At 37.4% G+C, this 27,016-nt stretch overlaps 2 protein-coding genes and 1 pseudogene across 4 annotated transcripts; all 3 read right to left on the reverse strand.

The window, feature by feature from the left end:
- Positions 1 to 1,395: 1,395 nt before the first annotated feature.
- LOC147862379 (pentatricopeptide repeat-containing protein At5g56310-like) lies at positions 1,396 to 5,050 on the reverse strand. The gene is made up of 2 exons (XM_087322894.1): positions 1,849 to 5,050; positions 1,396 to 1,754 (listed from the first exon to the last, which is right to left on the reverse strand). The coding sequence occupies exon 1, from the start codon at positions 5,024 to 5,026 to the stop codon at positions 3,275 to 3,277; it is 1,752 nt and encodes a 583-aa protein (XP_087179020.1). The 5' UTR covers positions 5,027 to 5,050; the 3' UTR covers positions 1,396 to 1,754; positions 1,849 to 3,274.
- A 6,489-nt stretch (positions 5,051 to 11,539) lies between these two features.
- Positions 11,540 to 22,463, reverse strand: LOC147862380 (BTB/POZ domain-containing protein). 3 transcript variants are annotated; one of them, XM_087322111.1, is made up of 8 exons: positions 22,328 to 22,463; positions 21,919 to 22,042; positions 16,759 to 17,284; positions 16,529 to 16,662; positions 15,998 to 16,440; positions 13,027 to 14,160; positions 12,463 to 12,609; positions 11,540 to 12,368 (listed from the first exon to the last, which is right to left on the reverse strand). In XM_087322111.1, the coding sequence occupies exons 1-8, from the start codon at positions 22,414 to 22,416 to the stop codon at positions 11,894 to 11,896; spliced, it is 3,072 nt and encodes a 1,023-aa protein (XP_087178237.1). In that variant the 5' UTR covers positions 22,417 to 22,463; the 3' UTR covers positions 11,540 to 11,893. The 3 variants fall into 3 exon arrangements, with proteins under 3 accessions (XP_087178237.1, XP_087178238.1, XP_087178239.1); XM_087322112.1 differs by lacking the exon at positions 22,328 to 22,463 and having other exon boundaries at positions 16,759 to 17,316; XM_087322113.1 differs by lacking the exon at positions 22,328 to 22,463 and having other exon boundaries at positions 16,759 to 17,331.
- Positions 22,464 to 24,963: 2,500 nt separating this feature from the next.
- LOC147862381 (uncharacterized) lies at positions 24,964 to 26,017 on the reverse strand (annotated as a pseudogene).
- Between the last annotated feature and the right edge of the window lie 999 nt (positions 26,018 to 27,016).

Consider the following 27,016-nt stretch of genomic DNA (forward strand, 5'->3'; position numbering starts at 1 on the left):
GGAAAATAATAGGGTGAACTAAAAGTTGCAAGAGTTGGACCTACATTCTCTCTTTGTTTATCATATGCTTATGGTTCATTGGTGAATCTTTCTTAGGTTATCTATGGAAAATCCATCGTGTTTTTAAGAGGGAGTTGGATGCTTGTTAACTATTACACTGAGGCGTAAGTTACCACACATTAAGAAAAAACATGGTGCAAGCATTAAGACTTCATGACCCTATAAATACTCAGAACTTCTATTTAATTCAGCCTATTTGAAGCATTTGAAGTACACACCATTTGAAGATATAAAATAATGAAGTATCTAGGATCACATGTACATTGCTGACTCATTGAGAGCATCCAATATTTGATTTTTGTTGATAATTTTATTGACAATAAAATATGTGAAGTTTGAATTCTAGCACAAAATTTCAAGATACAATCATTTTGTTGATAATTTTATTGACAATAAAATATGTGAAGTTCATCCCAACATTACAACTTGCCTAAAGCTTTTCATGCAACGTACTCTCCCACACTTGAGATCATTTCCAAAATCCCTTGCATGCTATTCAATTATGCATAATCTTATTCATATGAGATCATTTCCAAAATCCCTTGTATGCTCTTCAATTACAACTTGCCTAAAGCTTTTCATGCAACGTACTCTCCCACACTTGAGATCATTTCCAAAATCCCTTGTATGCTATTCAATTATGCATAATCTTATTCATATGTTCTAACAAGGTTATCAAGCTACACACATGAATTCTATGTTGTCACAAGATGAAAATCCTATGGCAAGTTGAGCATTTATCATCCACATTAAAAGCTTTTAGAAAACCTTTGAGGTAATTAAAGCATAACCTCTCTATACAAGATAATAAGCTAATGTGTCGGATGTATCGTGGCTACTATATGTTATGCCTACCATTTGTATTATCACAACTCTGATTATAAAAAGTTGAGAAGAAAATATCATATGTTTGATACCTAAATTTAGGGTTTAGGGTTTCAGTACCTAGATTTTAAGTGACTTTGATAATTGTTGATCATGAAGCTGTCATAACTCTGCCTTAGAGCCAGTACTCATGGAAAATGTCAAAATGCAACATTAGGTTTGAAAGAATTCCTTGAAACCAACATTGAATTAGTAGATTTTATTGTCATGGGGATTTCAAAAAAAATTATTCTCTTCCCTGAAGTTAGTAAGAGTTGCTACAGTAGACACATCAAAACCATTTCTTCAGAAAATTGGTCCTCTTTCAAGCCAATCATGACTATTTTCTTAAAAAGCTTGTTTATTGATTTAATGATTGTGACCAAGACAATAGCAGGGATGTATAAACAAAAAAATTGAAGACCCCTCAATGAAAACAGACATAAATCCCAATGGAGAAAACAAAGACCATGTAGAAAAATTCTTGAGTTAAGAACTGTTGAAAACATCAACTTTGGGGAAAACAATGCCATAAAATGATTACAAGATGAACATAATTTATCGTATAAATGAATGCAACTGTCACCAAAATTTTCTTCATCAATAAACAAATATGAAGCAAAGAGGCCCATGGATGATCTTTACTTTAACTGCACAAAGAGGTGACGACAATTAGTTCTTTCATCTGATCGGATGAGGGAAAACAATGCCATAAATTTGGGCACCCTGCTTCTGGGATCTGTTTCTGTGGAAGAGTAGAAGAATATAGATACTGTAGCAGCCATCTCAAAGATTGGATATCTAAGGGAACCTTTAGAACTTTTGCAATGCTGCATATGACACGTACAAGATATTATTGCATTCTTACATAATAGTTTCATTCTTACAAAAAAACTGAAAAATTCATATTCATATTCTAGATACCTGTCTTGCATGCCTGATCGAAAAAGCCCCTCAAAATGGCTGTCGATGTCTTCATCTGGCATGATACTCCAGTTCAAAGAGTTAGAAAATCTCTTCTTCAGAGCTGCATTTATCTTTTGGGCTGTGTTTGATCCGCGAGCTAAATTAGCAAATCCCCATAAGGTAAAAAATAAGATAGGATTACTTCCTTCCCATTTGTTCAGATTATTGCAGCAACACATGTTCAGATCAATAGGTATATATAAGCATGTTGTAGCAGCAACACGTGTCTGAAGTGACACATTTGTAAAAGAGTGTGCCTTGATAACTTTAACAAATACATCCAACACACCGTGCTCAAGAAGTTGTCTATGACAATATGCAGATACAGACAAACAGCTCGTGGCAATTAAGCTCATAACAGTAACCATGTTCTCAGTTGCTGCTCCATAACTGAACGTTAGTGAAAGCTTACTGACAAAAGAAGGTAACCAATCATATCCATGTTGTTGTAAGCGAAGCTCAAGCCTACATTTCGTAGTGTCTGACAAGTGATGTGATGGGGAATAATGAAGGAGAAGTACCACTTTACAAATTAGAACACCTTCTAAACCTGTGCAATCGAGATCCTGTAGATGTTTTAAATCTGGGTCTATACCCCTCCTGTCAACCACTTTCACCAGTATCGCACTGATGAAAAATCCAGCATAGTTATTGTTAGAGATAACATACCCTTATATATGAAATTTCTCAACAACCATGTAATAAAGTGCATTATATAAAATGACAAACTGGACTAAACTGGAATTGCTCTTGAAGGTTATGGTAGTTCGATAAAACCATGAAGCAATAACCTCAAATGATAAGTTGAAATGCAAAATCCACGCAGAGCATTTATGCAGAGCCCATGCCAAGAGAGATGAAAGAGAAAGGAAAATTGGAAAGTAATTTAAGCATGTAACCCAGGAAAAACCTTCAGCCATGATGCATTTTCAAACTCTTCATCTAGCATGTCAAGCTCCCTTTCCATTTACATCTTCATTGCATCTTAACAGCACATTTGCCTTTCTCAGATGGAAAATGCAATTTTGACTGGCTCTAATTTGATTAATGGTTACAATTAGTTGCGTCTCACTAGACATGGCTCCAAGGACGTCAATGTACATGCTGCATCGCAATTAGTATGAGAATGTTTGCACTCCGACAAATGCTTTCCATCCTCATTGAATTCCTTTGATAATATTTGTCGTTGACTACTGCATGTGTCTCGACACTTTCTTCCACATTGACTATCAAAGATCGTATTGAAAGGACGATCTTCGAATAGTGAACTATAAACCAAATCAAGCTGGGTAAATAATAATAATGTATATGTCCATCACTGTAATTTTTTATATATATCCAGCACTGCATTCTTCTTGCCCATTACATGTACAAATTGTAAGTTTCACATAACCATATTTACTTCTGGCAAATATCCTTCATTTCTAGCCTTCACATTCAACCTTAGCAGCTTTGCATATATAGCATCCACTTGAGGATGTTTTTCGTCCCCCAAGGTGAATTTATACACTCTCTGCTCAACTTCAATACATGAATTCCCTGGCTTTTTCCATGCATTCAAAGATTTTCTTTGCTCCAAGAGTTCAGCCATGGCATCCCACATGGCCATACCGCTAAAAAGTTTTGAAAGTAAGACATAGCAGGATGCATCCCTTAACTCTAAATGAGAAACCTGATGTAAGCATCTCTTTCCAAGGTCTGAATTTCCATAGACTCTTGAACTATTGAGCAAAGATGTCCATCCAGTCATATTCAGGTCATGTGGCATCTTTTCGAGCAGTGCATCAACCTCCTCTAAGCACCCAGCTCGCCCGAAAAGATCTAATAAGGAGTTATAATGCTCACTCATCGGCAAGACCCCGTATACATTTATCATTGCTTCAAAATGATGGATACCTTCTTGCACAAGGCCAATATGGCTACATGCAGAAAGAAGACACACAAAAGTGACATCATTGGGAATTAATCCTTCACTTACCATGCCTTTGAAGTAGTGCAAAACCATGCCATATTCACTATGAAGCGCATGTGCTGCCATCATAGCAGTCCATATGACCGCATTTCGGTTTCTACTTTCCCCATAAAATACAGAGTGTACATCGTCAAGATCTCCACATTTGGCATACATATCAATGAGGATGCTTCTTATGTATGCATCTGAACATAGATCAGACTCCGTGATATCCGCATGAATCAACTTTCCTTGATCTAACGCTGCTAGAGCAGAGCATGCTTTTAGAACACTCACATAGGTGAAATTATCGGGTTTTTTGCGACTTTCAAGCATATCGCGGAAGAGGGCAAGAGCCGAGAAGTAATCCTCAATCTGTACATATCCATAGACAATGGCATTCCAAGACACATTGTTTGGTTCAATGCCTTCATTTCGCATCTCATTGAAGAGAGCCATGGCTTCGTCGCAAAGAGAATGTTGGGCAAGAGCTGCAATCATTGCACTCCAAGAGACAACATCCCGCCACTTAACACAAAGTCCCCCGAATACAGAGAGAGCATCATCTAGAGCTCCACATCGTCCATACATGCTAATGAGAGTATTACAAATGAAAATATCAGATTCTTGTGAGGATCCAACAATATCGTGATGAAATCGTTTGCCGTTGTGCAAATCTTCAAGGCTCGAGCAAGCTTTGAGGAGAGCAACATAAAGATGCCCATCAGGCCGAACCTTGTGATTCGGGTTATTCTCACTTTCTCGATGCATCTCCTCGTAGAGATGAATCGCTTGCTTGGGTTCTCCATTTTCACAAAGTGCTGAGACGATACCACTCCATGCAAACACATTGGGAGACTGTAGTTTTGCAAAGACTATGCTTGCTTCTAGAAGCTTATAACCACAATAACTACCACCAATAGAAGGAGATAAGAGCGAGAAGAGGCGGATCAGGTAGCTCCCTACTATAGTGTTTCTTTCTACTGAGCCACCATCATCATCAATATCATCGTGTTGAACTATGAAGCAATGCGCTTCTCTGCCCACATCAATGTTTCTGGTGTTGATACAATCCTGTAGAAGAGAGGTGAGAAGCTTGATCACACTCCGTGTGTGCCTGTCTTCTTTTACTAATGATCTTTTCACTGTCTCTAGCTTCTCCAGAAGCTTGCTTCTCTCACTCATTCATCTACAAAATTTTGCCAAACAAATACATACATATATATATATATATATATACATACAAAAAGAACAGGGGAAAAATTTCCCCTGCTCTGATATGCAATTCAGATGAATGAAAACAGAGGACTTTTTTTTCTCAGTTTCCTCCCCTTAATGCCCCTATGTTCTTGTTATTTCCAATAATGCCCTTATATGAGTCTAGTTCGTGAATCATTCCCCTTTTCTATTACTTGGCCAATCTAGTATTATGTGTGACAAGCCATCTCATTTTCTCACCTTCCTTTCTATCTTCCCCTATTGCGCTTAGCAACCAGCAATGGTTCGGTTTGAATTGAATTGAACTACGAAACCGAAGCGTAACGGTTTAAACGGTTTGGTTTGGGGATCAATGATTTAGTTTGGTTAGGTTTCAACCTTTATTGACTTAACAACTTCTGGTTTAAACAAATTGAAACTGTAGTTTAAATAGTTTATATGATTTAGGATCGACGCTTACATTTTCATTTTGAGGCTTAATTATGACATTTTAGGAAAAATCTTTAAAACATTGAATTTTGACCTAACTTGAAAAAATAGAAACCGAACCGCGAAACCACAATTTTAACGGTTTTAAAAAATCTCTAAAACCATTCGATTTTTAACTCTTTGGGTTTGAACAATTTTGTGGTTTGGTTTGATTTTGTCTAAGTTTAAACAGTTGAGTTTGAGACAATGTCAAACACAACCACACTGAACCGTTGCTAATTGCTAATTGCCCCTAGGTTTTGCTACTTCCCATAAATTCCCTTTGGCCAACGCTCACCTTCTAACTCAACACTTTCTTCCCCAACTCGACACTTTGAAACATATTGTTGATTATGAAGCTGTGATAAGTCCGTCTTAGAGCCGGTACTCTTGGAAAATGTCAAAATGCAACATTAAGTTTGAAAGAATTCCTTGAAACCAACTTTGAATTAGTAGAGTTTATTGTCATGGGGAATTAGAAAAAAAATTATTTTCTTAACTGAAGGTAGTAAGAGTTGCTAGAGTAGACACATCAAAACCATTTCTTCAGAAAATTGGTCCTCTTTCAAGCCAATCATGACTACTTTCTTGAAAAGCTTGTTTATTGATTTATTGATTGTGACCAAGACAATAGCAATGGATGTATAAACAAAAAAATTGAAGACCCCTCAATGAAAACAGACATAAATCCCAATGGAGAAAACAAAGACCATGTAGAAAAATTCTTTAGTTAAGAAATGTTGAAAACATCACCTTTGGGGGAAACAATGCCATAAAATGATTACGATGAACATAATTTATCGTATAAATGAATGCAACTGTCACCAAAATTTTCTTCATCAATAAACAGATATGAAGCAAAGAAGCCCATGGATGATCTTTACTTTAGCTGCACAAAGAGGTGACGACAAGTAGTTCTTTCATCTGATCGGATGAGGGAAAACAATGCCATAAATGGTTACAAGATTAACATAGTTTATCGTATAAATGAACGCAACAGTCACTAAAATTTTCTTCATCAATAAACAGATATGAAGCAAAGAGGCCCATGGATGATATTTACTTCAACTGCACAAAGAGGTGACAACAAGTAGTTCTTTCATCTGATCAGATGATCATCAACCTTTCAACTGTATTGTACATTGCTTTCCCATATGATCAAATACACGGGTTCTTGGTATCCGTTCATCATTTTCTGCTGTTAATTACCCAATCATAGAGGTAATGGATAAGTCTCCTTGGCATTTAGAAAAATCTGGGAGCAATCTCCAACCAAGATCAACAATTCTCTACCATTACACCCATAAATGAAAATCAATTCTTGTATAAAGTTTTCACGACGTTTGTAAAAGAAACTAGGATACAAGCAAGCTTCTAATTCCTCATTGTGCATATATACAACCGCCTCAAATTATCCACCTATATCAATAAAACTCTAAATCCTGAAATAGTGTCTTTCTTTAGTGTTACTCATCCCCATATCTACAATCATCAACAAACTTATGCAAATCCCTCCATCACCTTTCCAAAAATGAAAACGCATCTGTAAAAAACAAATAGAGATGAAACAGACAATACTCTTCCTCATCCATATCTACAGAGCTGCCTACTGAGTCCAACCTTCCATAAATTGCGATACGCCGCTAAATAGGAATCGGCAACGGCTCGGCTCAAGCCTAAACCGTTTAGATAAACCGGTTTAGACCGGTTTGGCGGTTTGGCGGCTCGGCTCGACTCGGCTTAGGTTCGAGTCGGGTTAAACGGTTTGAGCTCGGCTCGGCTCGGCTCAAGTTGTGCTAAACCGGCTCAAACCGGCTAAGCCGATTATTAAAATTAGGTCACAGTAAAAGTTAAAACACTTAAAAAGTTAAAACACTTAAAAAGGTTAAAGTCTACAGTCTTAAGACTTAAGTCTTACACTACGACTCACAATCTACAGTCTACAGAGATCAGAGAGAGAGAGCTCGGAGAGGGGCTCGAGAGGGAGACTGAGGGAGAGCGACTGAGTGAGAGAGGATCTCCTGCAGGCTGCAACCTTCACCCTTTACCCTTCTACAGTCTACCGAGCTTAATTACAGCCTACAGGTATCTCTTACTCCATAGTGGTAAAGGTAATGAATTTGATTTGCTGCACATAATGGTAATTATTTCCACGAGGGTCGACAAAATAACAAAATTAATTGTTTCTAAAACGCTTTAAGAGAATTTTGCAAATATGTTACATGTGGTTCTATACACAGAGGCACATTATTCTCTCACAAATCAGTTGGACATCTCTGATTTCTCTTTTCCGTGGGCATTATTCATTCTCAGTTTCCTGTTCTTTCTTATCAGCCATCTTTAGTTGAGAACATTCTCTTCTGTTAACCAGCCTTGCCCTCTTCATCACTTATTCTGTTGCTAGGGAATTCCTGTCCTATTATAGCTAGTCATCTCTATTTATTAAGTTTTCTGTGATTATCTTACTTTATCAAATGATCTTTTCATTTATCAGAGCCCATGTTTCTGATGTACCAAAACTTCAAATTAATATTCGTTTCCTTCTTGGTTCCTTTCTGCGATCCATCCATATCCACTTTTTCTGGATGCCACAATACCTTTAGCACCTTGTTATCAGATTCTGCCAAACTGTGTGAAACAAACTACCCTATTTGGCATACAAAAGTGCTATGCTGATAGGCAATGATATCTGTAATTGTCTTAAAAATGGATAAAATACTGTGAAGCCCACTAATTTTGTTTAATATCCATCCTGGGAAGAAACCACAAAATGTACTACTTCTTGTTCTCAACATTGCCAACATTGTTCTCCAATAGTGTGCCAATATGACATGCGCATGGTGTATGACAGTCATTCAATGACTGGAGTCTGGTACCATATCAAATCCTATGCTCGGGTCCTCGTGGGAAAGGGAATTATGGGACATTCATTACTCACAATAAAGCTTTGGCAGTGGTCTAGCTTGTAAATTGCTAGAACTATGAGACAACATCGTTGTAGTGGTGGAGGATTTGACTTGAAGAGAATGATCAACATAATGGTACTTAACAATTTGTACTTAATTGCTTTCCAAAGGTTTGAAATTGAGATGATCCAATATACTCATGGGCTGTAATCATATTGAGATGATCCGATATATCAATTTTTTGTCTTATTTTTATTGAATGAAAATTTTTGTCTTATTTTTATTGAATATTCAATGTTTTTTTAATTTATGTATAGGTACATACATAAACATGGAAGATAGCCAAGCTACAACTCATTTCTCTCCACCCACAGATGCAACATCAATATCTGTCCCTCGAAGCATATCAAGGACAAGAAAAAGAAGTTCATGGACCGAGCAACACATGGTCACCATCAAGGAGGGAGATGTATCTAAACGTCGATGTGCTTATTGTCACTTGTTATGGTCAAGCTCTACATCTACAGGTTCTATTGCTAAGCATTTATTAGATAAGCATAATATTAATAGCACATCACAACAACAAGCTTCTAATAGTGTTCTTGTCCAAACTCAAATAGATGCATCTATATCTACATTAGCTATATCTCGTACTCAAGAGAAGAGATTGGATAGCATTATTGTTAGATATATAGTTACATCAATGCTACCTCATGCACATATTGAGTGTCCTAGTTTTAAAAGATTAATGCATGATATCTTGCCCAATTATCAACTTAAATCAGCTCGTACACTTAAAAGATTAGTGTTACGAATGTATGTTGTTCTTCGTCATTTAGTTATTAGTTATTTGTCCTCACAAAGTTTTAGATATGCTATAACTTATGATGGGTGGACAAATAATAGTTTGAAAGGATTTTATCCCATGACATTACATTGGGTCTCTTTGGAGTCTAGTAAGCCAACTAGTGTGCTCTTAGACTTTCTAGATGTCTTTCCGGGAGATGGGGTAGGAAAACGTGTCGGGCAAGCTTTATTCTCGCGTCTAAAGTCATTTAATATCTCTTCACGTATTTTATCTACAACTTCTGATGGTGCTAGTGAGTCTCTAGTTGCATCAAAAGAATTGGCTCGATTATTACTTAGCCATCATGGACAAGAGATTTTACAACCATCACATATGTTAAGATGCATGGTGCATACCTATCAACTTGGTGTAAAGTCTGCATTAGAAGCTATTACTCCTTCTACTATGAAGTTAAGGAAGACATTACATTCTATACGTACAAGTAAAGTGAATAGAGCTATATTTAAAAAATATTCAAAAACCATGCATGAGAATGGGGAACATGAACCACCATGTCTAGATTGCATTACTAGATGGAATTCAACTCTAATTATGTATCAACAATCCCTAAAGTTAAGAGATGTCTTGATTTGTACCACAAGTGACAAGGCCATTGCTAATGAGTTCGTTGACTATACACTTTCCATAGAAGATTGGAATCATATACAAAGTATGGAACAATGGTTACAAGTGCCTGCCAAAATTTGTAATCACTTGAGTGGGTCAAAGTACCCAACCCTCTCACTAGCAGCGCTTGCCTTCAACCACTTATTATCACATTGTAATAAGTATATATCTATGGATATCAACTCCGTTGACTCACCCTCTGAGAAGATTACTCGTCAAGTGCAACATGACGCTAGTACCAATTTCCTACAATATCTAATCAAGTACCAAGAATCTTTGAAATCTGTTCCATCTCGAATCACAATGTTTCTTGACCCTAGGTATGTGTTTTAATTGAAAATTTCCCTTTTTTAATATTTTTTTTGTACTAATAGTGTCTTATATTTGAATGTAGAGTTCCAAAACCAACAAATCCAATCGAGAGAGACCTTGATGTAGAGTTGGTGCAAACTGTTTTAACATCAGAATATCATGATCCTAATGTCGAAGATTCTCCACCCAATGATGCATGTGAAGGATCTCAATTTGAATATATGGAGTTTTGGTGTATGACCAATGAGAAATCTCATGATTCATCAATCCGGTCAGAAATTGAAGATTTTTTGAAGCTTCCACGATCCAAGACTACCATATCTGACGTTCTACATTGGTGGTTTACAAATAGGTTTCATCAATATTGCATCATATTTTATTAAACACATTTGTTGCTATTGTTGGTAATTAAGAAACACAATCTAACATTATCTTTTTTGGCCATTTGAAACAGAACTACTTTTCCAAGGATGTACAAAATGGCATGTGATTATTTAGCAATTCCAGCTTCATCGGTGCCTTCAGAGGAAGCTAACTCCGAAGCTCGTGATAACTTTGAAGATAGGTACCGGTTGCATTCATGCACTTTCAAGGCAGAAATGTGTATACGATCTTGGGTAGATTTGCTTGACAATGTAAACATTCCTCTACCGGAAGATATTAATGATGCCTATAATAGTTTAGATATCAATTTAGAAGAGATGATGGCAGAGGATGATGTTATTGAATACTTGTATTTGGACAAGTGAAAATGGTTGGAATATAACCAACTCGAACAACTAATGATTTCTTACACTTTTTGAATAGTAAACATTTACATTTTCTCATTGTAAGTTTTCTAGTCTTTTTTAAACTATGAGACATTTGTCTTGTTTTTCTTTAAATTCTTTTTCATTGATTTTGTTTTCATGCTATTGTTGGTACTAAAGAGACATTTTGATCCTTGCAAACTGTTTCAATCGTCCTTAAATTCACTAATTGTTCAGTGTTTTACTTGTTTTTATCGGTCTTCATCAAGTCTTTAGTGTTTTACTTGTTCACTAATTGTTCAGTGTTTTACTTGTTTAGGGTTAGGAGGATTTAACATATATTTCAATTTGTCAAGTTACAATAATCCAAACCGCTTCCCAAACCGCTTTCCAAACCGTTTCCTAAACCAGTTTAGACTAAACCGGTTTAGCCTAAACCAGTTTAGGGACTGGTTCGGTTCGGTTTGGTTCAAGTTTGAGAACCATTAAACGGTTTAGGCTTAGCCGGTTTGGCTTGGATAAGGCCAAACCGGCTAAGCCTAAACCGAGCCGTTGCCGATTCCTACCGCTAAATCTCAAAATAATGTGTGGCCAAGCTTGTCCAAAGATACAGCAATCACATTTATGCCTCTATCCACCATATCTGAAGCTGTTTCCATGGATGACGTCAATCTCTTATTTCTTCCAATGTTTGTTGACTGGCTTCAGAGCAAAAATAAACTGCTACAAACAGCATTGGGCAGTCCCAATTGAGCATCACATGATATTATGAAATTCAATATATGAAGAATACAAACTTTGTTCCTCGCAATCTTTGGATCTCAGAACTCTTTATAATGACCCCCCACTAACTGAATTCACAATGGATTATAACTCAGAGTCGCAAAGGTAATACCCATAAATAACTTTGGATAGTGATAGCTGTCTACAGTAGAAGTGAGCCACCATTTTCAATGCCTTCTTGATTGTCCATTGACATTCTTACATGTGCTGCTCGCAAAGCATCTGCGAGATATTCATCCAATGCATCCAATTCACCATTATCACGCATTTGTGGATAGTCACAGGCAATGCATTCAATCGCACCCTCTACAAGCCTCCACTGCTCACACATATCTGCTAATTTTATAACTTCTGTCCCTAAATGTAAGTTCTTTGCCAAAAGATCTAGAACAACCATCACGCATTGCTCATTCAGATCCTCAAGCAGCCATTGCTGGGCAACCTGAGAGAGTTCCACATACAACTTTAAATGCTTTATTTGATCTGACCTAAATAATGAAGACCACATACACCCTGCTTCTGGGATCTGTTTCTGTGGAAGAGTAGATGAATATAGATACTGTAGCAGCCATCTCAAAGATTGGATATCTAAGGGAACCTTTAGAACTTTTGCAATGCTGCATATGACACGTACAAGATATTATTGCATTCTTCCATAATAGTTTCATTCTTACAATAAAACTGAAAATTTCATGTTCATATTCTAGATACCTGTCTTGCATGCCTGATCGAAAAAGCCCCTCAAAATAGCTACACTGTGCCGAAAGTATAGCCCGGTGTGCATGTTGGTGGCCTACATCTCCTTTACTCACATTACAACCAACTTGATAATTGTCCTTATCCTCGAAATAAATATCTCTGCATGTAAAAATCAAAATCAGATATTAAGGCTACACGTCATATTTCATTTCAAAGATAGGAGTTTCTTTTCTTTTATCCTTTTATTAAATACATTTATGGTATTGTTCTCTTCTGGCTTCTATTATTCAATAATTTCCTTCTCCTCTCTCTTACTAATTCTTTATCATAGCAACATGATATTGTTTTTAACCTGATCGTTACTCCAGTACACACACTGACTTCCCATAAATACTATTAGACAACATCATCAATGAATCAGAAAATCAGGCCACGGCTTTTTCTTTAGCTTTTTATCTTACACTTGTATAATGTATCAGATTATTTTTATTTTTTAGCTTTGATCATTTGGCCTTGGTTGCAGGAGTTAATACAACATTTCATTTCTCTCTAGAATTAAGAAACTATTTTACTCACGCAAAGTTGCAACCTTTACTGCCAACTGCAGAGGTGAAATCATGAATATCAGGAACACTGCCCCATACAGGCATCTTCCCCTCGAGTAACCTGAAGAAAGTATCCATGTGGCATCGTTTTGCTAACAATTTGACATCAGCTACCAGTTCCTCATCAATGAATGCAAGTCCTTTGTATATGAATTCCAATAAAGTCTTCATTGAGGCTTCATGTATACGTGCTGAAAGATTTAACTCCATAGGATGCCTCCTTTGAGATGCTGCCTGTTTAGAAGAGGGCAAAAGATCCGGACATTTGATTGCAATAATCACCTTATGGGCATAAAGACGGTTACCACTAGAAAAAATCAGGTGAACATCTGCCGTGTTAATATCGTTGAATAGTTTTGACAGTTGACTTCTATCAGATGGGAAACCAAACAAACCACAAGATGCAAGACAGCACGATGCCCACCAGCGAATGCCTTCAGCAACTTTCCGGGAGCCAGCTAAGACAAGTAAATGGCTGTCGATGTCTTCATCTGGCATGATACTCCAGTTCAAAGGGTTAGAAAATCTCTTCTTCAGAGCTGCATTTATCTTTTGGGCTGTGTATGATCCGCGAGCTAAATTAGCAAATCCCCATAAGGTAAAAAATAAGATAGGATTACTTCCTTCCCATATGTTCAGGTTATTGCAGCAACACATGTTCAGATCAACAGGTATATATAAGCATGTTGTAGCAGCAACACGTGTCTGAAGTGACACATTTATAAAAGAGTGTGCCTTGATAACTTCAACAAATACATCCAACACACCATGCTCAAGAAGTTGTCTATGACAATGTGCAGATACAGACAAACAGCTCGTGGCAATTAAGCTCATAACAGTAATCATGTTCTCAGTTGCTGCTCCAGAACTGAACGTTAGTGAAAGCTTACTGACAAAAGAAGGTAACCAATCATATCCATGTTGTTGCAAGCGAAGCTCAAGCCTACATTTCGTAGTGTCTGACAAGTGATGTGATGGTGAATAAAGAAGGAAAAGTACCACTTTACAAATTAGAACACCTTCTAAACCTGTGCAATAGAGATCCTGTAGATGCTTTAAATCTGGGTCTATACCCCTCCTGTCAACCACTTTCAACAGTATCGCACTGATGAAAAATCCAGCATAGTTATGGTTAGAGATAGCATACCCTTATATATGAAATTCCTCAACAACCATGTAATAAAGTGCATTATATAAAATGACAAATGGACTGAAATGGAATTGCTCTTGAAGGTTATGGTAGTTCAATAAAACCATGAAGCAATAACCTCAAATGATAAGTTGAAATGCAGAATCCACACAGAACATTTTATTCAGAGCCCATGCCAGGAGAGATGAAAGAGAAAGGCAAATTGGAAAATAATTTAAGCATGCAACCCAGGAATAATGTAGTTTTTTCCAACAAAACAGGCAAGAATGGCAGCCTGCTTTTATACATGCACTTGAGACATGTGATAATTCGTACATTCATTATGTAAAAACGTGCTTCCAGATGGGGAATTCCCCCCTATATATGGCAGTGAAATTTAAAAAATCACAGAACAGAAACAGATGAAATATGTTCACAACAGTAAAACAGGTAGGACTTGCAACCGGGTTTTACACATGAACTTCAGGCATGCGATAATACCTTTGATACATTCATCATACATTTGGATGAAAATCAGTGCTTCCAGAAGGGGAAATTCACTGCATCCTATGGCAGTAAAATTTAAATTATCCAGACACAGAAATGGATGAAATATCCTCGCAACAAGGATAAGAAATGTGCCTGGCATGGGAAGACCTGACTGAACCATAATGCCATGGATGAAATGTGTTTGGTGGACTATTATATCCGTAATTGTTTTAATACAAATAGCAGGAACATATTTCTTGTTGTCACATATATATGAGACCACAAGCATGAATAGACGACAGTGACCTATGGAATAGAAGACCCTCAATAGTCTTCAGGGTGAGCGATTTTATCGTTAGTAATAAATAGAGAAATTATAAAGCTTCAGCATAAGAAACATGAAAAGTGAACACTGCGTATGATTCTGAGGACATAAATATATTAAATTTAAGACAAATTTATTCACTTCAATAATTTAATTTGGAATTCCAGAGCAAATATGCACATAAAGAATGCATCATAATCTGCATGCAAGAAAAAAAATCTGTGATGCCGGTAAAGAAAACACCAATCCTTGTTCATGAACTGATGCATGGAATGATCTTGTGGAGCTGAATTCATAAGCCTGCCAAGGAAAAGCACATGACTAACACCAGATTACCGATTGTCAAACATGTACACATACAGACATACCCATATGTATGTGTGGAACATAAGCTCATGTATGTGTGACTTAATTAATATTGTACTTTATACTCATTTCTTTTTCTCTAAATTGACATGCATAGGTATGTGTTTAGAGTATTTTTATAACTGCAAGATACATTGGTCAGATTTGTTTTTACTAAATGGAAATCTGTATCTCCCACAACGTGTTATCCCAATTTCTGCATATGGGTTCATTCACAAGTTATTCCCAGAAAACCAGCAGTCATCAATGCTTTGAAGCTGAGGGCTCCCCAGTAGAATGTTCTAGATATTATAGAAAGTCTGAAATGATATGGAACGTAAGGCATCTAGTTCTGCAACTGTCAATTAATTTTTAACACATTCAATCACTCTCTTATCTTCCAATGACTTCCTACCCTACAGCAGCCTCTAAAAAGAAGGCTTCAGTAATGGAAACAATCATAAATCCAGACTTACTCAAGATATAGATACTAGAAAATTATAGTATATGTGCCAGGTGAATTCATAAAGAATAATATCCACTTGGCAACTGAACAATCACTGTCCCACCAGCAATCTAGGTTCTCGTTTAACACATACAGATTATAGGACTAGAAAGTAATCCTAAAAGAATTCTTTGAAGGTCGGAGCTTACCATGCAAAATCAACTGTTCTTGATATCAATGCCACTTGCTGTTTTGTTCTCAAAAGGGTTTCCTCACCTAATGTAGGAGCATTAATGAAGAGCCAACCCAATGCATCCCACAAAACAGGCCCAAGAACTGCATCATACTTTGCTGACTTTGTAATGACAGCAATATCTTTTTGGACATGGCTTTGTACACCAGCATCATATATGTCTAGTAATAAGTTGCAAGAAACGGTGGAAAATCCAGCCCTCCAAAAGGAGTGATGATGATTTCCAGGTAAACGAAGTAAGCCCTGAGCTGCTTGAGATGCTTTCAGCACTAAATTTTTAACATCTGAAGGCCATCTAGAATTAGTATATTCTAGTCCTTCAGAAATTGCATATGTGATATTTTTGCAAACAGTATCAGCAAGGGACTCACTGAATAACGTGCTCAAAGCACAAGATCTCTACAAAAGGATCACAACACTATTAGCAACTTCCTACTGCAAAAGACACAGAATCATGCCACTAACAGATAAGGAAGTTCAAACATACTGTCAAAGTATAAAGAAAATGGAATGCTTCAGTTCTGATATTGCAACTCCTTGATGGGTTCGTATTAGTCACTAAACAAGTTGATACTGCGTCACTGTCTTGAACCTGCAATGATGCAACCCCTCCACACAGGGCTACACAATTAATTAGGTAAACAAAAGATGACAAGTATTTGATTCATCTCTATTAATCATTACTATGATAATAACTCAAAAGAGGTAATGGCATACCTAATGCAGCACAAAGCCTCAGAGCCGCAGATGAGACAGCTTCATTTAAATTTGAACATTGAAAGAGAACAGTTTTTTGGAAGTTTGAATTGCTACCAAGGGAAAATCTCGCGACTTTCCAGAAGTGACAAATAGCTGAAAGTAGATCAGCTATTGCTATATAAAGGGAGCTTCCTTCTCCATCAAATCTTTCATGCGTCTGTAATCTATATCCCAAAATATTTAGTACATTCATATCTTTGAGTGCTTTCCATAAATCTTCTACCCCAATGCCTTCTCTTGACTTGGCTAAGTTAGTAATGATTACTCGCAAAGATGTTGCACATGAAGTAACAGTACTGGTATTACTGCATAAAAGCAGATGTACAAGAGGTGCATATACTCCTTGAAACTTAGATCCAATGAATGAAACACCCCCAGATGTTATCAACATAGTGGTTACTTCTACTGCAACACGGTAAACTTGCTCACTTTCTGCCTTCAGCAATCCTTCTAGTGCTGATATAATATCGTCCAATAAGTTTTTCTGCCCATCATGAAAGACCATCAGGTACTTGCCTGACAGGACAGATTCTAAAGTAAACATTCATCACACTTAGAAACAAGTCCATATCTGCACCATAATAAAGATTATATCGACAAAATATGCAATAAGATTCAGACAAGTTTTAATATTCATTGACAATGCAGACAGATGTAATTGAAGTATAAATTATAGAAAGACAACCAATGAAAATAGAAAGAATACTTGATAAAATGTCAGATTCTGCATGTATCATGTTTCTACCAAACCAGGAAAAACGTTTACAATGTTGGCCTTGAACAATCAAAGATTAAATTTCCAGCAGAAAAACCAAAACACACTTTAATACCAGCATTAGATGACAAACATTTGGATAGATTTGCCAAATAAAGAAGCTAGCAAATACTGACTACAGGTCTAACATAAGCCAATAGCAGCACAGCCTCTTTTATATATTTAGAAAGTAGATTTGCTTTCTAGATCTGCTTTTCCTTTATACAGACGACATGACACTTAAAAGTTGGTGTCCATCTTGTTCCTACTATTTGTAAATACTCTTTTGGTCCATCACTTGAGTTCACAAGCCCACTACTTAAGGTTTGCGCTTAGTTGTCAATAATAATACTCTCCATTTCCTTTTTTCTTTTTTTCAGGGGAAACATGGTCAGGTTCAATAAGATATTTAAACAAATAAGCCATTACGATATTATCTATGAGAATGTTCTCTATTGTGATTAGTCGCATCACCCAAATAAGAATTGCTTGCTCCGACTTCTTAGGAAAAGGATCTAGAGGCATTTTGCCCCTTTCTATTTAATTCAGCCCCAGACAAATAGAAATTATTTCATTTACCTGACTTCCTTACAAACTGCCAACTATATGCATAAAAGTTGCATGATGTTTAGGTCTCTGACTATTGTGTATCACTCCTCTTGCTCATCAGCTCATAATAATATATATCTCTCGTTTTAGGTTCTCACTATGTCTTAGGGGTTCTTGTTGTGTTTCAGGTTTCTTGTCACAAATAAAGGGTTTCTTGCTGCATTTTAAGCTTTTCGCATTTGAAGGTTTCATGCTGCATTTTAGGGTTTCATTCACATGTTTTTTAGGCTTTCTTCTGCTTTTATGTTTCTTTTGGATGTTCCCTTTCAGAAGGGAAAAATGGAGCTACAGAATAAGTGACAGTAAGGACGCATGCATTAAATGTGCGTGCTCACATACATTTTGTCAAAGTTGGATGCCTACGCAAGGGTAGGAATAGTTGCATGCTAGCATAGAAACTAATGATGTGATGCATGCAAAGAAGAGATGTTTCTATATTTATCCAACAAGAGAGGCCATTCTCAAGTTCGCAAGTTTTGAAATTTGATAGGGCCACAATCATAAGGGCGCATGGGAGGCTTGCACGACCAAGGCAACATTGTCAATCATAGACTTGCCATGCCAGTTCATAAGTTTTGAAAATTGACGGGGCCACAAATCATAAGGGTACGTGGGAGGCTTGCACAACCAAGACAGACTTGCCATGCCAGTTTGTAAGTTTTGAAAATTGACAGGGCCACAAATCATAAATAAGAGGCTTGCACGACCAAGGCAACATTGTTAATCATAGACTTGCCATGCCAGTTCAGGATATTTCTCCCAAAATTTTCTTATCTTAATTTCTTTTTACCCTACATAAATGGGTTCAAATATTGTATAATTTCGTTCAATTTATGGAAAACTTATTGTAATCAGTGAGTTTTATATGTTTTCCTCGGATTCCACTTTTCATATAGCAAGTGTGCTTTGAAATTGTCCCCATTTGCCTCTCCCACGAAAGCTTGACAAGAGAAGAACGAACCTTTTAAAGGCTCCCTACAAGAAAACATGCTTGAAGTTTCTCTCTCATGAATGCCAGTGTGATATACACCTTGATTCGCTAATTTGTTTCCTGTTAGCCTCTCCCGCAAAGGCCTGATGCAAGAGAAGCCCTCTTATAGTCAACTTCTGGTGAAGGCTGAGCTCGCAAGTACATGTGAACCCTCATGTCTCAAAAAAAGTGTGTTTACAAGACACCATCCAAATACCACATTCCTGAGAATATGCCACAAAATCATTGGTACAATGAGGATAAAGAGATGTATCAGCATCACCATACAAATGAAAGCCTCGGAGAGATTACACAACAAATACCTCGCAAGTACATGTGAACCATTACACCCCAAAAACTGCTACAAAGAAGCACAAGATTGGGATTTATACCATCTCTTCATGAGCAAAGACTCGGCCACTGCCTCATGATGTATTAGACAGCCCAGAACCCAACCCCAACATAGGATCCACAACTATGGCATTCTTATGCAGAAAGTTTGTATCATTTTCCATGGCAAACCCCTTTACCACCACCATTAGAGATTCTCCCTAATTCCTCCACCATCTTCACCTCATACACGTTTGATCATCTGACCACATGGGATTACAAGGTGAACACCTCATAAAAGTGGAAACCACACTTGCCCCTATCCTTGCACACATGTTCGATAGAGTGTTCAAACGCATGTATCATGCACATGATCGTGCCTATTCATAAGCCAGGTTACCCTTGCAAATTACGAAACTATAGGACACGATCATAAGTCAAAGCAGCAGGGAATCGACATATCAGCATGTAGGTCTGCATCATCCCAATGCCTTAGATGGTTTTTGCCATGAAAAAGGGATCATCGTAAACCTAGGAAAGACAGGCTATAGTCTTCCACGCGTCAGTGCTGACTAGCTGACAAGTTGTCTTCACCCTATCAAAAGAGCAAGTTGAAATAGTGGCTTTCTATGTATATGTAGAAGTCAGATAAACAGTGCTGCCATATGGACTCCAGCCATTCCCATGTACATGAAAACACAAATAGAGCATCCATTAGTCAAGATGTTGTCAAGGAACCATGCACCCCATGCTGAATTGGCAAAACCCCCATGATTGTAGAAGCTCTATTCTAGGGATGAACCTCATCAACCGTATTTGAACATGCCACATCAAAGAAGTACATATGAGGCATAGAAGCAAATGGTGAAATAAGGTCACATTAAAGGATCGTGGTAACTGCAAGTAATGAAGTGGTTCTACAACAATGGCCTCAAACATCGGGAATTTCCTACCTTCTTAATAGCAAGTATGAAGTGGTTCAACAACAATGACCTCAAACATCGAGAACTTGCCACCTTTATAATAAGTACACATCTCCGAAATGATGATACGAACAAGGTATTGTGGCAAGATCTATAGCAGCTCTATAACCAAAAGTCTTGGCTCACATCAAGGAGCCACTTCTCCCAAAGACCATCTATTGAACTTTTCCGCAGATGATTTCATATAAAGACAGGGGGAGGGGGTAAATGGACATTACATGCCCCATAGCCCTTGCAAAGAAATAGCCCAACTCAGAGTTTCCTCCCATCAACCAGAGATCGAGGCAAGACAAACACTTTGCATACCTAGAGCTGAAAGACTTGTGAATTATGTAAAGGAGAACATTTTGTGTGCAAGTGCTCAGCTTTCAACTACATCAGAGATAAGTATGTCATTCTCTATGAAGATTTCATGACCATTTGACAAATGATAGAGCAGACTAGGCCACAACAGTTTGTCCAAATCATGCTTGAACTTCAAAAACATAGGGAATCAACCCTTATATTAGCATGTAGAATGCAACGACAAACACACATCACCAATTTCTTCCATGGCTCCTTACCTCCACTAACAACATGCGGAGGTGTTACAGGCATGACCATAATTTATTCCATGGTAAGTTGTACTGCAGTATTCTACACACAAGGATAAAGTGTGAGGGTTAATTGAGAGTGTAAAGAAGGGAGGATTACTTTTAATCCTAGGAATTGAGACAACCCATAAGAGCCAAGTGTGAACTTGCCTGGGGACCTTAAGTATGGCTATAAATATGAGGCCTATCTACCCTCATTAGTCACATTATTCGACTACGTCGAGCCTATGATCTTGTGGTGAACAGACTCTTGTAGTGAGCACACCAATACCAAGCACGACTGAATGCCATTGTGGTGGTATGGGACACCGATCAAGCCTCGAGTCTGTCTCGATCCCTCCGCTTGGGGGTGGTCGGGTGGATCGGCACCCTTCTTTCGCTCTTTTTTCTTTGTCTTCTGCTTACATTAGGAATGATCTCTAACACGAGGAGTCATCAAGAGTGAGCAAAGGAATGTCAACAACAGAGTCCACAAGTACCAGGCTATACGGCATATGGGCCATTCCATCACCAGATCATGGAGATCATTGCTCACCATGCATGATACAAACAAGGACACCCAGATGCACTTGCTAAACTTCATCATAGAACAGTAACCTACGGCATGCATTAAGATCGTGATCATAGATCTTTCGGAAACCTACAGCTTTTGTTTTCATTTCATTCTGGATGACATGAATTCGCCCATATTTGTAATCAGGATTTGTCTCATAGGCCAATTTTGGCCTCTAGAAGATAAGAATACAATGTGCTGTCTTTTTTCCTCTCTATCTCAGATATAATGTGCTTTTTCATGGTCAGAATACATAACAACATATTGAGCAAAATGACTATAGAATGAAAAGATGAAGGACATAATGTTTCTCATCATTAACAAACCTCGATAGACTGAAGTTTTGATTTGTGAGATTTGACAAAGGCTTGAATCGCACGCACGGACTGGCCCTGCATCTCTACATCAGAATTCCTCCATACTTTCTGCCTTCTCGTGCCTTGATGAAGGCTAAAGCAGAAAAGAAGGGGAAAAAAATAATAAACAAGGGAAAGGGAGAAATGCAGAGAAGCAAAAAAATAGAATAAAATCAAATAAAGGAGTGTAGGGGAAAGAGAGCAAGAGGAGAAATTAGAAAAAAGGAAGTGGGAGAAGCAGAAGGGGAAACAGATATGAGGGGGAGGAAGGAATGAAATTTGGAAGGGTATGAGGTTTGAACAAATACATGGACCAAGAAAACAGAGAAGAGAGAGAGAGAGAGAGAGAGAGAGAGAGAGAGAGAGAGATCTAGCTTACGAGGAGGTGGAGGTAGTGAGCCCGAGGCTGAGGAGGCGTCTGAGGCGATCCTCTAAAGCACGAAGAGCTCCAGTTTTCGCCATCGCCATAGCCACTCCTCTCTCTCTCTCTCTCTCTCTCTCTCTCTCTCTCTGTGTCTGTTTTCTCTGAGAAAACGACGACGATGATGACGTGGCTTCTTCTACATACATATTTACTTATTATTTGTGTTTTATCCATTTATTTCGCTTTTACTTAATTAATTAAATGTTTTTATAATTTTCTTTTCGCCTTCTGTTTACATAAATATGTATTTCCTTCTAGATTATGCATTTTTAATTTATTCTTATAATTCGCACCCCCCCCCCCCCCCGGGTCACTATTTGATACAGAAATAATAAATAGTGAGAGCCCGTGAATCTAGGCCTTGGACGGCTCTAAACTCGTCTCGGGAATCCTAGATGATCGGGGCCGTCCAATTATTTTAGATCTAAAAAAAGGAAAAGAAAATAAATAAGAAAATAAAAATAAAACAAAAAAGTGAATAATAGGAGAGAGAAAACATTTGGGGGGGGGGGGGGGGGGATTTTTGAACGTGTATGCTTTGTCTCTGTGTTTCTCTGTCTCTGTGTTTCTCTACGTGCTCCATCTCTGTCTCTGTGTGCTGCGTGTTGCGTGCTCTCTCTCTCTCTCTCTCTCTCTCTCTCTCTCTCTCTCTCTCTCTCTGCATCTTTCCATTGCGGGCTTCCTCTACGTGCTTCCTCAGCCTCCAATTTCAACATCTTGGTGGAACAACAGGCGGAGTTCACGAACGACCAGTAAGAAATTAGGTATATTTCTGTTTATTCTTTCCATTTTAATTAGTGAGTGCTATTTCTACAAGAGATAAATCATTATCACTAGGATTAAGGTGATTATATATGTTGAAAGTCTGAGTGTTGATGTATAGTGAGTGTTATTTCTACAAGAGATTAATTACATCATTATCACTAGGATTATGGCTGAAATGTTTCAGTGTGCAACAAAATGCCAAATCTGATGTTGGCTAATTAGTTCACAACATATGATATTCAGAGAGGGCACTTATTATAGGTCTTCCATATGAATCTTACACGATTGAGTGGAGTGTACATCTAGCAGGCCAACATATGTGTATACATACCGTGAGACATTTTTTCTCTCTTATAAGCTGCTTCATACAACAGAGGATACACACATTCACAAGCCCTGGCATGTGCCAGACATTTGACGCTAACATACGTGGATACATAAATTTGGTATGGACGACCGTAGATACATACATTGAGGCCCTGCCATAGCTTATTGCAGAGTCATCTACTATTAGATATGTACATTAAGATACATATATATAGCTAAAAGTTATGAAATTATATACAATGTATGCCCCCAGATGCAGACATTTCGATACATGCATAAATCCCATTTAAATAAGATATTTTTCTCATTTACACTCTAAATTCCAGAGGGCTCGAATGTGAGCACACATACATAGAATGAAGCTAAGTGATAACAAAATATTGTTTTTGATGTTTTTCTCCCCCTCTTTGTAATTGTAGGATCAAATGAACCAAGGTATTTGGGGTTTAGGACATTGACTCTTCATCATATCTATCAAATCCACCTTTAAAGACCAAGTAAGTTTCCCACCCAACCTTAAATTGCTATCAACATGCAAGGTTTTACAAATGAATGAAGAATATCAAGAATTTTGTTTTGTGGTTTTAGGGGTAAACAAGATGTTTGACTTTGACTTAAACTTGAGTCCATCTCATTGTTCTACCTCTCATGCACTTGAGATACAAAATATGGATGCTTTGAATGATGATTGGGGCTCACTTGATGACTTTGATTATACTAGTAGTGATTCTATAAGTTCAGATTCACACACAAGTGATTCAACTAGTGACAACGAGTCATTGGAGAATAAGAACCTCATTATGATGAATGAAAATCTCAAAAAATATCCCGACGCTAGTTTATTTGTGCCAAAAAGTTATTTTACTTTTAATAAGGCTTGTTATGATTTAATGGTTGATGATATATTAGGAGTTCGTAAAATTACACTTGACTTGTTGAGGGATGCCAAAGACGGTGTAGTAGTGGATCTTAGATTGTGGAAATCTATGAAACAACGAATATTGTTAATGGGAGATCGAGAGATATATTTAAAGGATTCTCCTAATTGTAGGATACCATATATCGAACAATGGGGAGATATAGTGGTGAATGCACATGTTAAAACTAGCCATCTAGGGCTAAAAGACACATTAGATGAAATTAAGAAAGGTTGGTCGGTGGATACCCGATATTATGGGCTATCAAAGGTGTATGTAAAAGCATGCATTGATGCGTGTGGATGTCAAAAGGTACAAAAAACGACACCTTTAGACATCCAACATCATACTAGATCCATCCCAAATGAAGAGTTCACGGTAGAAGAATCCATGTTGGGGGTTGTATTAGATGATATTCAGATTAAATATTGTACGTGCTTAAAGAAGTCTTATACCAATACCAAATATCATGAAAGGTATGTTTGTCACCGTTGGGGGGAGTCAAAAAGGGGTGGCAAATACATTCGTCGATGTAAGACTTCAAAACGATGTGGATGCACTTTTCGTGTTGATGTCAAAAGGTCAATTGGAGACCGAAAACAAGCGACCATCTCTGTATATGCCCAACACAAAGGTCATGATCCAAGTGCACCACATGAGGTGTATCAATGCATGCACCAAATCAGTTATGGATCGATTAATTCTTCCTCTAAATGCGGTGTACTTGATATATTGCCAATGCCTCTCAACGATATTTGTAGTGTCCACATGGCCATATTGGAACATTCTTCCAAACTTGGGCCAAGTATTTCTCCAAATGTCATTACACCAACAATTTTTTATGTAGTTGCAAACTAATTTTTGCTCATTGTATTCTTCCAATATTTCAGCATATACATGATCAAATTCTTCTTCTTTACTAGCATACATGAGTTGGCACATTCGAGCATATAATTTGTCTCTTTCGTTGCCATGAACTTTTGGCAATAGATGGTCAACCTATGCTTTTTTCACATGGAACCAACAAAGCAAAATTTTGCAAGTTGTTTGTTGCCTTATATCATTGACCATCTCCCAACAATATGGATCAGATGTAATAACATTTTTCAAAGCAATGTATTCTACCCAACACTTATCTATTACCAGGGCATTCGGTCGGATACCTTTCATTCTTTCAAATATCTTCTTTAGTGTCATTTCCAATGCGAGTTGTTCATGATGATATCCTGCATCATTGGTGCAAAGCATATACCACAATGGGATGCCAACCCCTTGCTCGTTTGGTGCAACGGCAGCATATAAGGGCAATCCAAATACATTAGTCTTAAACGTAGAATCAATTGCCCAAGCATTGTTCTTTGATAAGCGCATACACATGTTTAACATCCATTGATCTTGTATTATTAGAACAAATGGTTGCTTTGTAGGAATATACGGTTGAATATAAGCTACTTTTCCTTGATCCTTCAATGCATATGCTTCTCGTATCATTCTAGTCCAATCATCTACGGCTATAGATTTTTTAACATTTAACTTGCTAGCTATATTTTGAACCTCCTTTGTAAGTATAAAAAACCTAAAAATAACTCTCTCAACATGTGTAACTTTGTTCTTATGGATAATCGCTTTCCTCATGCTTATCCTTGCTACATGCCTTGCACATCCAACATCAAAAAGATCTTCCATACAACAATGGATGACATTTGGGTGCACCTTTAAATAATATACCTCATGTGGTGCACCTGGGTCATGGCCTTTATGTTGGGCATATACAGAGATGGACACTTGTTTTCGATCTCCAATTGACCTTTTAATATCAACATAAAAAGTACATCCACATCGTTTGGTAGTCTTACATCTACGAATGTATTTACTACCCCTTTTTTATTCCCCCCAACGATGACAAACATACCTTTCATGATATTTGTTTTTGGTTTTACACTTCTTTAAGCATGTAGAATATTTAATTTGAATGTCATCTAATACAACACTCAGCATAGATTCTTCTACTACAAACTTTTCACTTGGGGCACTACTAGTATGATCAAGCATGTCTAAAGGCGTCGCCTTTTGTACCTTTTGACATCCACAAGCATCAATGTATACTTTCACATAAACCTTTGATAGCCCGTGATATCGGGCATCCACTGACCAACCTTTCTTAATTTCATCTAATGTATCTTTGAGCCCTAGATGGCTAGCTTTAACATGAGCATTTGTCACTATATCTTCCCATTGTTCGATATAAGGTATCCGTAAATTAGGAGACTCCTTTAAATATATTTCTCGATCTCCCATTAACGATATTCGTTGTTTCATCGATTTCCATAATCTAAGATCCACTACTACACCATTTTTGGCATGCCTCAACAAGTCAATTGTAATTTTACGAACTCCTAATATATCATCGACCATTAAATCATAACAAGCCTTATTAAAAGTAAAATAACTTTTAGGCATAAATAAATTGACATTTGGATATTTTTTGAGATTTCCATTCATCATATTGAGGTCATCATTATCCAATGACTCGTTGTCACTAGCCGAATCACTTGTGTTAGAATCTGAATTGGTCGAATAACTACTAGTATAATCATTGTCATCAAGTGAGACCCAAGCATCATGTAAAACATTC

Source organism: Azolla caroliniana, unplaced genomic scaffold (genome assembly GCF_043228905.1).
Source record: "Azolla caroliniana isolate FFs.n. ecotype wild unplaced genomic scaffold, voAzoCaro1.0.p SCAF_7, whole genome shotgun sequence".
Lineage (NCBI taxonomy): Eukaryota > Viridiplantae > Streptophyta > Polypodiopsida > Salviniales > Salviniaceae > Azolla > Azolla caroliniana.